The sequence below is a fragment of the Copidosoma floridanum genome, unplaced genomic scaffold, assembly GCF_036245765.1.
Source record: "Copidosoma floridanum isolate Cflo_tuat_1 unplaced genomic scaffold, Cflo_Japanese_pri ptg000004l, whole genome shotgun sequence".
Lineage (NCBI taxonomy): Eukaryota > Metazoa > Arthropoda > Insecta > Hymenoptera > Encyrtidae > Copidosoma > Copidosoma floridanum.
Genome location: NW_028321881.1, coordinates 10304654 through 10323293, shown reverse-complemented (window position 1 = coordinate 10323293; position 18640 = coordinate 10304654). Strand labels below are relative to the sequence as shown.

Genomic DNA, 18640 nt, shown 5'->3' with positions numbered 1-18640 from the left:
TTTTCTTTTGAATTAAAAAAATTTTTATTACATCAAGTTGAATATTTTCTTACTAATAAATAATATAACTATGTCACTAATAATGTTCCTACTTGTTTTTATGAGAATAATACAAATACTGGTTTATTAAAAAATTTATTTAAATATGTAAATATCAAGTGACATTGTAACTTTACTGTGGCCGGAGGATTGTTACGTTAAGCACGTAAGGGGCACAGACTTATAAACAAAAGCATATTAATTCCAAAAATACCCTTTTGAAATTTAAAGAGTTGTAAGCTCATATAATAGAGGCTGTTGGATTATTTAGCTACAATAGTACAGTAGTTAAGGCTGCAGTTCTCGTAGTTCGGCGTGCCTGTTAACGTAGCTTCATTAGATTTGAGTCTCGGCCTTTGCTTGGCCTTTACTTGGCCTTTATTTGGCCCACACCTCTAAGAATCCATTTTCTCATGTGTGTATTACAACTATGGATCGATGGTTTGATAGCCACATAAAGTAAAGCTCCCTTTGGCTGTGTGAGTGATTGATACCACAATCAAATCTAAAGCTATTTTTTACTGTGTCACTATGGCAATAACTATATTATTGCCATAGAACCTATTGGACATAATTCTCATAAATGGCTGTAAAAAATAGCATATTAATATCATTTAACTTATTTAAATCTTTGTGTTAAGGACGATACAAGGAGAAAAGCTTCAAGTATTTATTTTTCATACATTGATTTTCAAGTTCAATTTCAACTAAATTTAGTTACAATTTTTTATGCATTCATGCGTCTCCTCTAATAATCGTAGCCATAAAGTGGTGCTTCTAGAAACGCAAGATTCATATCTATTGAATTTCTCCGACAACGCCTACCAATTGGTTCTAGATCAAAATAGCATTTTTGGAATACAAGATCTATTATTTGCAAGGCTTCTGCTTTAGATATATTTTTAATGGATAATACAGATGAAAGTGCTTTCTGCCTTACACATTCCTGAAAAAAAAAATTTGTTATTACTTGAATTTTTAAATAATTAGAGCTTAAAAAAGAATATAAAAATTTACAGGCCATTTATAAATAATAATTGATAGCTAGGTATTCTGGTAGATATACAAATTGTAGACATATTTTTTTCCGAAACAATGAAATAGCATTTTTTGGCTATGTTTTGAGTAGATATTTGAATGCTTAATAACAGAGCTTTTAATAATCGATAAGTGTATATATTACACTAGGAAAAAGATTTAATGGAACATAATTTTTTGATTGCATAAATTCATGAATTCTTTAGGATTTTTTTTCAGAAATTGTTACTCCAAATACGTGAATTTCGTTAATTTTTCAGTGTTATGTTTATGAGTATAAGAAGAACAATAGCTCGAAATTTCAATTAATGTCACATACGATATGCGTAACGCAAGTAATGTCGTTGTTATGCCACCAATAATGCTTGTAGTTCTGTTGCAGTTACGGTTGGAGAGAAATATTTTTTAGAGCCAAAAGATAGGACGTGCGCTACTCCCCTTACAGACAAATCGTACTAATAAAGTATCTTTATTAGCAGAATCCTTACGATTCGCTCCTTAATTGTTGCCTTAATAGAAAATCAACGTGACGGCTGGTGTGCAGGATAAGGATGAAAATTTTTTTTTTTCTTCTTAAATTTCGTAAAATGTCTTGAAAGGGAAAAACAGTGCTCAAAAAATAAAATAGTTAGTTAGTGTTATAAAAGTCAACCTTCATCGTAAGCGCAAAGATCGACAAAAAAGCTAAAAAACAGACGTCTAGGCAATTTATAAAGGCAATCATAAGACGGTTAACACTGACAAGATATTGGTAACTGGTAGACACCAAATACAAAAGAGCTGAAGGAGCACTAGTAAGAAAGGAAAACAAATTAGGCAGAGTACTATCCAACACCTATGCATACATCAGAGCAAACTTCAGTATGTGGCAAGAAACGATTATAATAATCATTATTATCGCCGTAGTCTGATTAGTACAGACAAAATGAGAAGTTACTAATTACAGATTCTCGAGAAGGTAAATTTTATGAAAAAGTACTTTTCACAATCATTCTTATTTTAAAATCCCAAATCTAAGAGGAAAATAACTTAAATTTTAACTAATTTTGACGCAAGGAAATATGTGAATTAGTAGTAGTAACAAAAAAAACCGTGTTACTTTCGAACTTCTACAAGTGAAGGGCGGAACTCGTAGACTCGTAGATTGAAGAGGCTGAGGTCGTTTTCTTGAAGAGTCAAAAAAAAGCTCAAAAGGGAGGCTAAAAAAAGTAGATTAACTGAAAATGACATGATTAGTCACATACTTGTGCTTCATTTAAAAATGCAGCTAAAAGGTGGCTAAAAGTATTTTAAAAAATGGAGAATTATTGGGTTATCCAGTTATTTGGTTATATAATAGTAAGGGGCAGTGGAGGGGGTAAACAAAAATTTAATTCAACAGAAATAAGGTTGAAACCAATAAAAATCATCCTTATTATAAAGGATGGCTAAGAAGGTTAGGCAGGATGTTAAGGGGGCTTGTTAAAATCTAGGGATGTCTGAGGGAGGTAAAGGGAAGTGTAGTGAAAACAACAGAAATTGAACTTAATCAAAATAAGGTAAAAAATCTCAAAATTAAACCTTAGTTAGAGGATGCTGAGGGGGTGGAAGGGAATAGCGGGGTTGTGTGAAATGAGTCTTTAAAATTATATATATATATATATATTTTATATTGTAGTGCTCTACGTCTGGCTCCTTTAATAAGGGCACTACTATGAGCATTTAGCACTTGGGAAAGGGACAAGGAAAGGGATGGGAGGCCTCCCATTACAGGAGGGTGGTAGGGGGAATTTAGTCAATTTTTGCTGCAAGAGAAGGTCACCTAAATCCTCCTCGAGGAGCATTGTGTGGTGAAAAAGTACATGTGAAAAATCACAGAGGTACTCGCTCGAAAAGTTGCACTGGCCGGAAATTGAACCACGGTCTCCCGTGTGCTAATCCACGACCTAGTCGACTAAGCCACCGTGCGCTCTATTTATATATATATATACACATTTATTTTTACTGTACATATGTATTCTTATTATATATAGGAAATTTAAGGGATACGTAACATCATGTTAAAATTTTTTAAAAGCGTTCCACTTCCTGAAAAATTATTCTCATTGGTTTTTTATATTTTACTGGCAAATTGCTAATAACTTGCCACCTCTTTTTGTGTTGCAGTATTCCTTTATAAAGTACTTTTGATTTATGCATTATATTATACATATCACTTTCCATTGATGAATTTTATACGGAAAGAATAAAAATTTTGACTCTTTATAAAAGGGGAAGATTTTGACTCCTTATAATCCTTGTGAGGCAAGAAGAGCGTAGAAAGGCAATGAAAGGAGCGAGAAGGCGTAATAACAAATTCAAGGACAGCGAGGGGGCTAAGAGGGCATAAGAAAACCTTAGTAAGAGAATGAGGGGGGGGGGGCACGCAGCTGCAAAAACAAAATGTGGGGCAGCAAGAGGGGTTAAGGGATAGATATTAAATATTTTATTGCGTTAATTCATCACTGAAATGAAAATAATTTTACCTTGTTTCGGAAAAAGAAAGGAGATGCAAGATGGGCATGAGAAAACCTTAGTAAGAGAATGGGGGGGGGGGGCAAGCAGCTGCAAAAACGAAATGTGGGGCAGCAAGAGGGGCTAAGGGATGGATATTACATATTTTTTGCGTCAATTTATCACTGAAATGAAAATAATTTTACCTTCAAGGTGAGAATAAGAAAAGCGAAGAAAGAGAATGAGGGGGCGAACAAGCATAATAACAAATTGAGGGTGGTTCAGAGCTGAGGGGGGTGATTAAATAAAAGTTTAATTGGGTTAGTTGAACATTGAAATAAAAATAATTTTACCTAAACATGAGGGTGGGGGACTAAAGCGTGTCTGAGGGGCACGTTTAAGGAGAAGATGAGGAAGGTTTAATCATGACAGTAAGGGGTACATTAAGACTTTATTGGGTTAATTTCCCATTCAAATGAAAAAAATTTTCTTTTGTCTTGAGGGGGGCTGAGGGGGGTTAAATGCGACTGAGCGGGGCGTAGGGAAGGGGGTAGATAGTCCCACCAAAATCACTTTGTGTTTGTGTGTGTGTGTGTGCGTGCGAGTGTGCGTGTTTATTGGAATGGAAGAAAATAACTTGCATTTGACTAAGTTAAGCTTGATTCTTTTGCGAGGCATAGCCAAGGAGTAACATTGTAATTTTAATAAAATTCTTATGCTGCTGAACTTTAAGGTTGTTCTCTGTTCTTATGAGAAGTATAGAGAACCGAATCATACAAAAAGTGCTTGAAGCACAGTAGTCTAGGTGCAAGGACATAGATAGAAAAAAACAATGGATTCAAATTTCGTACCACTGTAAGGACGTCATCTTACCTAAGAAACAGATGTCGCAAACGTTAATTGCTAAATTATAGACATTTTCTGCAAGACCTCATTCTCTTTGCAAAACGTCAACGCAAATATTTTCATTGATAGAATATACCTTGCTCGGACGCTAATCACACTTAGTCTGCCACTTGTTTTTCACTGTACCTGAGGAGAGCGCAAAATTACCATCATTAAATGATGGTTCCTTAGATAATTCCATTCTTCCAGAATCAATATGGCCTCTAAGAGGAAAATTTTGACGACCACATAATATTACTGTTCTAATTATAGAAATGAAACCCTCTTTGCTTTCTCTAATGAAATTTTCTTGTTGTTCTGAAACTTGTTGATCTACAGGTAACATTTTTTTTTCAACATGATCTAAAGCAGTCTATTTTTCGCTCGAAAAATTGTGATAGTTTGTTAGAGCATAGTTATTGCAAATTTCCAGTGCATCCTTTAAGTTTGTAAGAGGTTTTGTCACTAATTGGCCCAAAGGCTAATTACCTATACCTTCTTCACTTGCATTAAATAACATACAATATTTACAAAATCCGCCATTTAGTTTTGCAGAGTACAATAACCAAGGATATTTAAGCAACCAACTTCTTTGAAATTTTAAACTCTTTTTTTTCATGTAACTGGCGGGAAATTGGAATGATTCATCAGGAACCCAAATCATATCTCTCAGACCATGAATCAGTTTTAAGGTATTACTTTTATTTATAAGTACGCTAATGTCATGTAAATACGTAAGTGGTGATTGATCTAACCGAGATGAAGGCTGGAAGGTACTTGTGTTATTTACAGACAAAGTGGTTGCAGGTTCGGAATAACTCTGCAAAAAAGTAAGTTTTGCTCAACATTGTATGTGCAACATACATTTACACGGAGAAAAAATAATGGGAATTTTTGTGAAACAAAGGTTATTTCAGCTGGGATGCCAGAGGACACATATGATGTCGTTTTTCATGAGTAGCATGAACATATACATGCAAGAGATCGAGGTTTGTAAACACAGTAGTAACAACAGTATTTACATTGCCGCTGTTTGTAGGTTAAGCTTCAGCAGACCTCTATTCTGTCGAGTGTTCTGTAGTGTGGGTAGAAATTACTGTTGCTTCACGATAAAAATTATATACAGTTCAAGATAAATTTTTTGAAAATCCCGTTCGTCTACAAGAAAAATCGAGCAGTACCTACCAATTCTAATGCTTGTAGCTCACTTTCTTGACTTTCAGACATTTCAGCGACGCTAGACTCGTCAATACGACGTTTTTTGAAAACTTACGAATATCCATATCGGTTGTTGATTGTTTACTAAATATTATGCAGTCGTTTAACGAGACATTTCGAAACCTACACGAAATTTAAAAATACTTATACACCTATTTATTAGTAGGCTCCTCGCCAGATGGGTTTACGTGGTTTTACGCTCCTGATCTAGTGGGCTACGGAGTTTAATTGCTTGGGTTTATGTTCATGAGCCAATGGGGGGGGGGTCTGGAACCCCCGCCCCCGGTGGCTACGCCACTGATTTGCTTCTTATTCTCATGCTCCCTTTTTAGTATCTATTTAGTAGACTCTACTCTTCCAAAAATTATTTACTCACCCTACCTCTCTCTCTCTCTCCCTCTCTTATATCTTGGAGTCATTCTTGATAACACACTTTCTTGGAGGCCCTTTGCAGTTTAAACTATCAGAAAAAAGTTATGCAGCACTAGCACGGCTCCGAAGATGTCAATATTATCTGCCTTGTTCGTTGAGATTGAAGTAATATCTCTAGTCTTCCCATATTTTGAGTATTGTTTCGGTGTCACTCTCAATTTCTCAGGTATTTTGTGTATCAACTTATCGCGTTGTAAGAATGCTGCTTTAAGATTCATTTCAGAAGTTAAAAAATCAGACTATATTACGCCAACTTACACATCACTATCAATTTTACCTTTTCGCGAGCGTCGCATATACCTTGGTTTATGTTTATTGGCTTCTGTTTTAAAATCTAATCCGATCCTATAATGACTAATTAATTATGAATATACGCACTAATTTTTACGACAATGCATTTCATGTTGCAAAGCACGTAAATGGAACAATCTGCCTACCAATTTGAGATCCTTGGGTAATTGATCTATTTTTAAGTTTTACCTTCATAAAAATCTATTAAATTCTGCTTTTAATTCATAATCGTCTGATATTAACATATTCTCTCACCATTTTTTAATGCGTAAATTAGTTTTTATTGATTGTTTAGTGATTATTTTTATTATTACCATCTTTTATTGGTGATAACTATTATTTTTACTATTATTATTTTTGTTTTTTCACTTTATTTTTATATTTATGACTATAATTATTACTGTCATTGGACGTTTTATTTGAATATAATTATTACTGTTTATTTATAATTACAACTGTTACTAAACTTGTTACACCTTGTAGGTTGTTGCTTGCGTGCAAGCCCAACCATTATCTTGTTTCCATGTATTGGCCAAGGCGATATAACAATAAATTCAATTCAATTCAATTAAAATTCAATTTAACTCTCTCTCTTTTTCTCTTTCACTCTCTCTCTATCTGTTTCTTTCGCTCTCTCTCTCTCTCTCTCTCTCTCTTTCTCTCTTTCTCTCTTTAGGCTTCGTGCTAGTTTTTAATCTTTTTGGCATCCTGGTGTTATCGATAATGCTTTTCTGTCTTGTGAAGCGGCCATAATCTTGCATAGCATCGATACTTGTGTTCTGCTTGGTCTAGTTTTTGGTCAGGGAGGTCTCCTGTGGTATGTGTGCAGTTCTGGGAATCGCTGTGCTCTAAGTGAGTGAGATCATGCGGTGTTCAGTAAATTTTTATATCTGTTAACAAAAATTTTTTCCTAAGAGAGCCTTTTTTCATCGTTGTCTATGATACCGTATACCACTGTTAACTGGGACTGGTTAGTTCGACAGAGGTGTAGGCGCTAGCATTTTTGAGACGATTTATAGTATTGACTACGTTACCGTCTATCATTATCGACTATTGATGGAACTGGCAAATACTCTACCACAGCTACTTAGCTGGGGCACGCTCCTACGAGGCTTCCTAGCATTTTCCATTTTGTATTAGCATTGTATTTACTCTGGCTTGCACGACTTGATATCTTGCATAAATAATATCCCAAATACCCAAAGCTTCAGATTGAAGTTGTCCGAGCTAAACCAGTGGTTATTAATTAATTCATTTATTTTTTGATACTCTGTATGAATGTTATTCTTAATGAGAACGGTTTGGACGAGATCGTAAGATCTTGGTCGATGACGTGAACCACTGTCAGATTGATGGTTATGGAGGTAGAGGGCATGGGACCTAAAAGAAGCTGTCCTAGCTTTTACGAGAAAGCTGTTGGCTGATCAGCTCCTCCCCCCCCCCCGCGAACGGAGTTATTTGTTATTAACTCGTGGATAGAAGCGTCGAGCCAAACATCTATTTCGTTGAAACTGTAAGACTATGGGTCAGCTAGCTGCAAACTACTAATGAGATTTAAATCGACCTATTCTTCAACCGTAGGTGGATAGTAGAAAGATATTTAAGGTATGACTAAAGCCTTAACTTCATAAATTAAGTTAGAATCAAAATGAGGCTGAATCAGAAATCGGACTGCAGATTTAGCAAATTATGATTGCCCACACAGGTCAATAAAGTATTGACTACTCATTTTTGATGAAGTAGAAGATTGCGAAGAGATTTAGAGATCAAGAAGCACTGCAAATTTTGATCCATCAAGATTCTTACTTTTATACCAGTGCCAAAGAAATTAGAGACGTAAATCACAGCGGTGGTTAAGAGAACCTAGGCAGTCGCAGAGAAGCCGATTGCTGGAGATGCTCATATTAAGGTATAAACCTCCTTCGTCAACGGAAGAAAACTGATTGAGATAAGAATTTCAGAATGATATTTTGTTTAAGCTTTTGCAATAAAAAGTTTTATTGGTACAGTCAAGCTCTTTCTTATGCAAAAGGGTTTGGTGCTTCTTATGGCAAATGAAGCATGAGTGTTTGGATTTTAGTGGGAGCCTCAAGTGAATGGAGGAGATATGAAATTACGTAATTACTGTAAGGTGGGGGAGGAGATTGTAATGGAGCCAAGCTATTTTCGCCAGTCTGTTGGTATAGAAATCAAGCTTTTTCGACGCTAGATATATAAATATATCCTCATTGGAGTCAAAGAGTTCTAGCATCTCGTTAGCTATGTGCTTAATTTCAAAACATAAAGCTTGTCTTATTGGTTGGCAATTGAGTATTATGCTAGTGTAGGAGAAACGACAAAACGACGCCTATTATCGTAAAATCTGAGTAAAGTATCCTACGCCTGGGTGCAATTCTCTTCAGAAAGGGTAATGTTTTGAACCAAGTCAGAAGTGTCTCCAGAGGCATGGGCGCGGAGGTACTGGTATTTGAAAATAGTAAAAAGCTTTTACTTTCTGTGAATGAAGGCTATGAAGATGTCCCTAAAGTTTTTCCAATTCTGTAAATCACTAGAAAATGATGAAGATTAATAGTGGGCAGCAATGAAAGGTATGAGGTATCACTGGATCCTGAGTTGAGAAAAGCATGAAGACTGGGTTTGGTTGTTCCAACTGAGAGCAAAATTCTGAAAGTCTTTCAAAGATGCGTAATAATATTCTTGAAGTACACATGCTTAGCATCTAAGGCATCATGTCTAAGAGTGGAATTATTTTTATTAAACTGATCGAATGCATCTTTTAATTGTTGCAATAAAGAGATAGCTTGATCCCTTGCCATTTTAGATTATCCAAGCTTCTTGAAATTGAAAAAAGTATTTTTTATTTTGATGTAAACGCCAAGCTGGAAATTGCATAATCTGGCTACGACGTGCAGACAAAATGATAAGACAAGTGAAACAATATCAGTCCAAGTGTGAAGTGAACTGCTGGTAAAGTTAAAAATAGTAAAATGAGGGCTTATTCACTGACCAAATTTTCTACGTCTCTGAGATTGATGCGAACTTACGACTTTATGATAACTTGATTTGTTTTATTGAATTTCAAAGGCAAGCATCGAACGCTTATATAAACAATATTCGCAAGACCATTTAAATAATTAATGTAAGGTGTAAGCTTACAACGGGCTATACGGATTCAGCAAGTTATAAAATCGTAAGGTATAATATTTAATCTCATAAGGAGGTAAAATTGAATGTATAAAATAAAAAACACTAATAAATAACTTACTTATAAATTAAAAATTGTCTGGGTTGAATCCGACTTGAAATGAATTTATTTATTCAATAAATTGTGCTAAAGTGTGATGTAAGAACTAACATAAAGTCCTTAGAGTTTCAAATCACGGTAGAATAATGCTCAAATATTTTAAAAAACTCGAAAAATTTTACTTTTCTCTTGATTCCACTTTAATGGGTGCTGAGCATGGTGCTGGACAATCAATCACATTTAATATGTGATGTAGCCAGTAGCAGCATAAGTGCAATGGGGCGCAACCACGGCAGTAGTAGTAGACAGCGAAGCGTTAACGATAGCACGAGCATAGGAGAGGTCACATGTAAGCATAATAGCGACGTCCATCTCGCAAGCGAATGAGTGTAGGGGCGTGCGGCGTAGTATAAAATCAAACACGAGACTATAAGCCAATTGAAACATGAATGACACAAGGTCCTATATAACGAAAAAGTTCACTGCCGTAGGTGCAGCGGTACGAGAAGAGAAAAATCTCAGGGACTTATGCCCATAACCGAGATTAGGTACACTTACACGGCTTATAATGGTTGTAAGCGAAGGAATAAAAATTTTTTGTGCAGTAATAGAAAGAGAGGGAAATCAGGCGGATTTCGATGAAACCAACTTAGACTCATATTGCATAAAAAGATAGAGCGCTTAAGTTGGTAAGTGTGATAGGGGTGTGAAGTAAAAATAGAGGGGCGACGCGATAGTTATAAGACAATGACCAAAGCTCACTCCTTGTGTTCAGAAAGTCCACTCCTCGTGCTCAGCATACAGTCACATGAAAAGGAAAACTTAGCGGCCTTACACATAGTACAAACTTTCTGCCCGTACGTGTACTGCCGAAAATTAACATTAATAACAATGGTTCCAAACTGTGAACTTTTACACAAGGGTGCGAAAGTAGTAATTCAAACTTTCTGAACATAAATTTAAAATAATTTTCCACCCAGATCGTTTGAATTCACCCACCAATGTACTGTCTGGTAACCCCATAACAAGTCAAAATCTTAATGAGGCAACAGAAGGTTTTATTGATTTAAGGTGGGAAAAAAATTGTTAATAAGGATGAAAATGGTAAGGTGCCTTAAATTAAAGAAATATCAAACTAAGCCATACCAAAATCATTAACTATTCATTTCGATTCACTTGAAGGTGAACTCCTTTTATATGTTGAAAAAAAAGAGAGAGAGAGAGAGAGAAAGATTAACATCTTTAGTTGATTGTACACTTGTAAAGAAAAAGAAGACAGGGCTCAAAACTCTTACCAATCTAAATTCAAGCTAAATTATTAGCACTATATGAGCTCGTACTCTCCTCCTTTTCTCGGTTTCCAGCCCCTTACGAGAGCCAAGCGTGGACTTTCAGTTTAGGTCGGGCTTTCGGAACAAGTCACTTTATTCGTTGCCCAGTAGACGCTGCTTCCTGTTAGAGTAATTTTTCAGGTCACACTCGGTTGTAAACAGCAAGTCGACATCTTCTTTTGGCCCAACGACGACACAGGCTACACGAATCATCGAAAAGCTGTTTTCTCGTTGAATCCATGCTTCGTACATCTCTGTCACTCTTTCTCTTTCATCTTTTTGTTGTTTTAGGGTAAGTCGTCTTTATTACTTAACTTTTTATTTTTAAGGATTTTTACTTTTTCGAATATGCATAAATCAATTGTTAGTATGACGCAGCTTTCCTTACTAGCTTAACTGACGATTGATTGTTATTATAGTACAAGGTGAGGTTTTTAAAAAGTACACTTTATTACTTAATTATCAAATTGAAGTTTTTAATCACTAACATCCCATTTATCGGCCGATGTATCCGTGTTGGAAATTAGCCACAACAAATTCGAATCACAGATCTTAACTATTGCTTCGCGAGATCAACAGTTTGTACTCGTCGACTATTCATAGTTTGGAGTGAACGGTCTCGTAAAGGTACACATACAAGTTAACAGCCTCCACCAAAACCAAAAACGAATTAAATATATCATCTATTAGAGGTCGCAGAGAAGTCTCGAGGACCTTTGGTTTTATCAGCTAAGAAGACTTCTATGAAGGGTTGAAAGGCCAAATTTAATGACGCATTTAACATTGTTTGGATTGTCAATTAAAAAAACTGGTAAGACTCAAAACTCATCAGCCAATGCTAACATTTAATAAATTTTGAAATGTATTGAACAAAGTGTCATTTAGCATAATTGTTCGATTACTTAAAACGTATAACGGAAACGAGTAAATTCTAACTATTCAAGATCAACTATCAGAATTTTGCAAGGTGGTACCCTTAAAGGATGTGACATCTGCTACGGTTATTGATGCGTTGTCAAGTGCATCAAAGATGAAAAAAAATTAAAACGACGGCTTTTAATCTTCAGTTTAATAGGTCACTCAAAAGATCACACCATACGCTAGGCAAGTACCTGAAAGAATACGCAAATAGAAACGACGCCTGGGTTGAGTTTCCTAACCTCAATTATAACACATGTATGAAATAATTCACCAAGCCCACCCTTTATAAGGTGGTGTTCAAAAAATCACAAGATTACCGTTATCAACACCGTTGAAGAAAAGAGATCGCTTACTGACTTACAAGGACTATACAATTAATTTTATTGCCATGCTAAACAACATAAGAAAACTAGGCTACGAAAATGAAACCAGAGTACAAATTTGATCTAAGCAATATTATGAAACAAACATTTATAGTGAGTAATTTTATGTACTTTTCAAAAGATGTAAAGAAAACGAAGTTTGAGAATTATTTTTTGGGACTGCAAAAGATTCTAGAGATGTTAAGTAAACATAACATTGAGATTCAAGTAGGAAACGAATAAAAAATCGTCCAGTTAAGGAGCATCAAAATTGCGTCTTCCTACCAATTATCTATTTGGAATTATCAAGTAACGAATTAGAAGTTAAATAAGTTCAAACAAGGACATAAACTTACATATTTATGTACACATGTACGCACATAAACCAACAATAAAACCTCAAATAACTTTTCTTTTCATTTTTCTTCCACAACATAGTGTACGAATCTAGCCTTGTCTTATTTCAGACCCAAACAATGGGCACTTTTCTTTATCGTACCGTGCTATTAATCATCTCCTTGGGTCTTATAAGGTAAATGTACGTATTATGGGCCACTTACTCGGTAATAATTAGGGTTATCATAACCATTGATAATAAAGCAACAATTAGCATTAATATTTTGGTACTATTTGATGCGCTAGGCTCAAGAGAACAAAATTCTATGGAGACAATATTAAAAAAAGTTAAATATAAAGTTTAAGTCAATGTAAAGTAAAGTCCTTTTTTGTACGTATTATAAGCCTTCTTTTTTTACTATGTCCCCCTGGCCCATAATGTATGTCCATATTATGAGCCACCCAAAAAATTACTTATAAAAATATGAAAAAATTGTATATGCTAAAATTATATATTTATTCAATGGTACAGTAAACAAATATGTGTTTATGGAAAAAAAATTTATTTTTTTCAATATAAATTAAAAGTTTTTTCTACAAAAATTTAACTTATTTTGAACTTAGGCAAAATTATTACTATTCCTTTGGTTCGGTTTTACATCTTTTAACTTTCAGTTCCTTTAATCTATCATCAATAGCTTTTGTCGCTTCTTTAGCTTCTTTCATTCGTTTTTTCTTTTCATCTAATACATTTTTTCTTTCTGCTTGGCACTTTTTTTTTCTGTTGCTTCCAAATCTTTTTGTTTTTTTTTCATTTTCTTTTTGAACACACATGTCCCAAAATTCACTTGATGTTGCAGCAGCTACCATCTTCGGCTTCTTGGATTTTTCAAGATTTTCTCTTTTTTTCTTAGGTAAATAATCGATTGGTAGTAAGAAACACTCAGTAATACTTTTAATCATAGGTTTACCTGCAAATGAATGAAAATATCATAAGAAAATTGAATGCTCTTGAGCGCCAAGAAAAATAGTTTTAAATAACTCTTAAATAAACCTTTACTCTTATCTTGATTGTTTTTAATGTTTTCTTGTTTCAGATCTTTTATTTTTGTAGCTATGTGATCCTTCGAAGAAAATTCTTTAATATCTTTAGTAACAGTTGGGGCAGGGCTGCTCAGCAGTGAGGTTTCACCTTAACATGTAAAATTAGATGGAAAATAGTAAAAATAAAATTTGACCGTAAAAATACCAATATTACATGTTTTAGTTGATTCTTCGTTGATACAATTTTCATCACTTCTGAAGCCACTCGATTAATATAAATTGCTATTATTTTCTTCGAAGGAACCCACAAATTTTATGTCGATATTATTTGCCAAGGTAAAACTGCCACTAGACTCTGAAGTATTAACTGTGTTGATATCAGTCACAGGTATTTGTGCTATCTCAGAGATTATGATGTTATCTTGACTGATTTCATTATAATTATTTTTTTGTGATTCTCCTTCCACCGGTGAAAGTGGAATCATTTGGTCGATGACAACTACCTCGATGTTCGAAAGTTCACGATTTGTAAAATTACCTAAGAATAAAATCTCAAACTCTCATTCTTGCAAAAAAAGTAAACATAATTGTATTTAAAATGTATTTTGATTCTTTCAAATCAGTTAAAAAAATCTAATTCCAGTTTAAAATAGTGCCATATTAAAAGTTTTCCAGACTGTTAAAAAAAATCTAGCTGTTCAAATAAAATTTGTAAAATCAGAAATAATAAATGAACATTTGTTCAAAAAAGTAAAACCGATTAAAGTATAAAAATTCAACCTTATGACAAAAAATCTATAAATATAAAAATTATTAATATAAAATCTATGAAACCATAGTTGTTCGAATATCTTATGATGCAAATGAGATACCAATAGTTTCTTCGGGATGCGTAGAAGGTAATTCTTCAGACTCTTTTTCAACACTCTTCGAATTCACATTCAAATTTCCTTTCAGTCTTGTCCAATACTCAAACAAACCTTCGTACTTTTGATTACCATTCCAAATTTCACTTAACTCTGTTGCTTCAAAATCTTTTAATAATTCTTGATCTAAAGTTTTTTCAAAATCTTTCAAAAATTGACTTTTTACTCCATGAACAGCTGCTTCTGGCGATGTTGTGTCCTTCCTTCGTCTTTTTTTATTGAATGTATTGTAATCTATAGCATTTTCATTGAAAGGCTATAACCCAGTGCACTTAAAGCCACTTTGAACAATAGAAGCTTCATCCCTCATATTCTCAAGTGTCAGTTTAATGACATTGGGGCAGTGCTCTTTTCTCAAACGACTTACATTATTATCTGTTTTCCACTTATTAATAGTTTTTGAACAGCTTGCTTTGAAAGGTGCAAAGAAAGACACATCTAGTGGTTGACATATGTGAGTTGAGTGAGGAAACAGCTTAATGATTTCAATCTGATGATCCTTACAGCATTTTATAAGTGGCATGGATGTGTGCGATGAATGTCCATCCAAGTAAATCACTATCGGAAATTCAAGCTTATTTGCTATTGTCCAAGGGTAAAAAACATTTGTTATATATTCATAAAAAGTTTCAGTGGTCTGCCAACCATTTTCCGAGTTTCCTAAGCCCCAGTCGCGTGGACAATTTTTTAGGACTTTCTCTGGAATAGTACCTTTATACTTGTACATTACTATAGGTGGGGCACGAGTACCCTCAGCATTGTACATAAACATCGTAGTGAAGTTACCTTTTTCTTTACCATCACCTTGCTTATACACTGTTCTTGATCCCACTCTAGTAATGACTCTTTTAGCTTTTGGACACAACTCTACACTTGTCTCATCACAATTAAAGATTTAAGAAGGTTTTAAGGTGAGCAAGTTTTTACTTTCTAAAAATTTTCGGACTCCTGAAAACCATTTTCTCAAGTCCTCTCCGGTTACCTCTGCCCATGCCTTAATTAAATTTTGTGCCATCCTTATAGTGAGTTCTGGGTGACGCTTAAAAAAACCTTCTATCCAGTGTCGTCCTGGTCTTCCATTGGTAAACTTAGTCTCCAAATTCAATGATTTTACATAATTCTGCACGCAGTCTAAAAGCTCCTCTTTGTTCATTGGATTTGCTCGCTCAGCCTTGTACACAATGCAAGAGACTATTTCATCCTCAACTTCTTTAGACAAGACAGTTGCTGGCCCACTTGTACGATTCATTGTCTGTGGGAAAGAAATTTTTCGTGCCAGCGTTGAGCGTGGAACATTAAAATCTCTTGATGCTTTTCTTATAGGCGTTCCATTGTTGATAGATTCCAAAGCTTGCAGAACCACGTCTTTGGAATAATTTTGTCTTTTTTCTTTTTTTAACTTCTTCTTTCTAATCTTTTTCTTATTTTTAATCGATGTTTGTTGACTTGCTTTGCCTAAGAGGAAATAAAATTGATATGAAAAGTATGAGGTTTGTTATTGTTTTTAGGTTAGTTTTTTCAAACTCAGAAATACTACACTGATTACACAACTTACTCTTGTTTTTTGACATGTTGACACTCGACGATACTTCATACACACGTATCGAGATGTTATTTATGCAAAACGAATAACAAATAATTATTTAATTTATGACAATAGGGCATACGGTTTACGTGGCTCATAATAGGAACAGACACTGATTACCTGCCAAAATGTGCGGGCCACCTAGTAAAACCTGGCCCATAATACGTACACACACATAAATTATTGTCCATGTGTTAGGCCACCGATTTTATACAAAAAAAATTAACTTTATATAAAAACTAAAAATTTTGCTAGAATCTACGAGGCCTAAGCTTTTTTCAATGCCATAAAGACATATAATTTAATTAATATATAAAATACACACGTAAATATACTTGACGTGAGTAAGCGTCTATAAGTACACTTCTCGGTCGTCAATACTAGCCAGTCAGCCAGAATCAGATTGTAGCAACGTTAAAATTATTTTTCCCGAACTTGAAAATATTTTAACGATAAGTATAATAGGTCGTTTTGAAGCTTAATACTTTATCTATAAGTTACTAATATTATAAAAATTAAAAAATAATATTAAATAGCTTAGTTTTTTTGATTAATTTGCTAGTGGCTCATAATATGGACAGTGGCCCATAATACGTACATTTACCTTACTATGAGGATACGACTGTGGAGGTAGGGCAGTAAATGTTACAACCATGCAATTGTTAGAAAGTAGAGTTTTAGTGTGACAAACTATGTAGAGGCTGTTTATTGGGACGATCATTAGAAATTCTGGGAAGTATTAGAGAGGACTACTGTTAGTGAATAACATCTTTATTAACAGAACCGTCAACTACTCGGGAACTTGCGTAGGTTTGTTAAAAGCTGATGGCACTTTCGACGGCTCGTACTACGCCGACCGATACAGCTCATAAAAAGATGACACCGTCTAATGGATATTACAAATAAAGCTGCGGGAATATTATGTAAGAGTAGACTTATCACAAAATACGGGACTCAGGGGTCAGATGCCAAATCAATCAAAGAAGCTGCAGTAACATAGATGGTAGTAATACTTACTGGGATATACAGTAGAACGCCGACTATCAAAACGTCGATTAACTGAATCGCCAATTATCTGAATCGGTCCTAAGCGGAATACAAAAAATTAAAATTACGTAATTTTTCAATAAAAACAAGTTTAGTGGGGACGCAAGAATACAGAAATGCGAGTGACAATTGCCGTGTAGACGGTATAATAGTATTAGCACACGTCGAAGTTGGAACTCGCTGGAGTCCAGATATATTTTAACTGTTATGGTTGAAAACTAGAGGCAAGACACTACATACACACATGTTTTGCGTCGCGCAGCTTCCGTGAATTGTTAAGCTCTAAGGACGCAAGCCGTGAAGCACCGCAGTCGTGTGTGTATGTATATATAATACCAGCGCTCTCTTACGTAAACGAAAACAAAACGTTTGTTTTGCTTCCAATACTTACATACTGTCAGTGAGCTCTTTCTTCTCTCATTGTGCAGATCGCTGTTTCAAACAGTTATATGATAAGCGAATAAAAAAAATGAGTTCAAAGCGGAAACGTGTCGTGCTATCACTAAAGGACAAAATGGAAATAATCAATCAGTTATGAAAAGGTGTGGCGGGAAAGGTATTGGTAGATAGATTTGGTGTCAGGGCGGCTACATCTTATTTTTGTTTTTGTTTTTGTTTCTTTTTGCTACTACCTCTATTATTGTTGTGAATTTTCATACTTTGTATTTTTGTTAAGGCCTGATGGGGTTAATAAAGTTCATTCTATGTGTAACGGTTCATTTTTCTTTGTTACCAGTCTATGTCCGATTATCCGAATTTTCGATTATTGGAATTGACCCCGGTCCCAATTAATTCAGATAATCGGCGTTCTACTGTACTACCAAAATCCAACTGCAATTTTTAACTATACGATATATTATTTGAAAGAATAGCGGATAGAACCAAAGATGCTGCAAACTGAGGAGATGCAATGGAACAAAAACATTTTTTACCCCAAAGACTAACATCACAAAAAAAATGCGGAACTAGACTACCAACAAGTAAGCATAACACTTAAGAATAAATTTTAATACTAAGATAACACATAACACTATTACTCAGTTAACTCTCCACACTATAAGTCAGTCCACTGATAAAGCTAGAATATAGCACTACCCAAAGCAGTAGCTGAGTACTAAGTATTTCATAAGCTACGACTTAGGTGATAATACAAGTAACTGTTCAAATTTAAGTATGACGTACGCCTTGGACAAAAACAACATTTTCTTACAACAAAAAAATGTAATAATACACTATTATATTATTTGCAAACTATAAATATAAGTACATATGTATGTTCAAATTGCAAAAATTACTAGAGCTAACTAGTTAATAGTAAATTTGTGGTGCATAGTAACAATAGTAGCACTATTCTTATCCAGTAATAATAAAAATTATACCAATAATGTGTAAGTAACCCACAGAACCTTCGAAAACAAAGTAGTAATTAGAGTATACTATAGTAAGATAAGACGCAGCAAGTGGCAGTA

General features: G+C 34.5%; 1 protein-coding gene across 3 annotated transcripts in view; it reads right to left on the bottom strand.

Moving 5' to 3' along the window:
* Positions 1-695: 695 nt before the first annotated feature.
* LOC106635892 (mitochondrial inner membrane protease ATP23 homolog) overlaps positions 696-18640 on the bottom strand; it is a 306756-nt gene continuing 288811 nt past the window's right edge. For all 3 annotated transcript variants that reach the window (XM_023391141.2, XM_089597942.1, XM_089597938.1), the window contains exon 5: positions 696-985. In XM_023391141.2, the coding sequence (XP_023246909.2) occupies positions 788-985 (198 nt within the window). In that variant the 3' untranslated portion in view covers positions 696-787. The remainder of the gene's footprint in view (positions 986-18640) is intronic.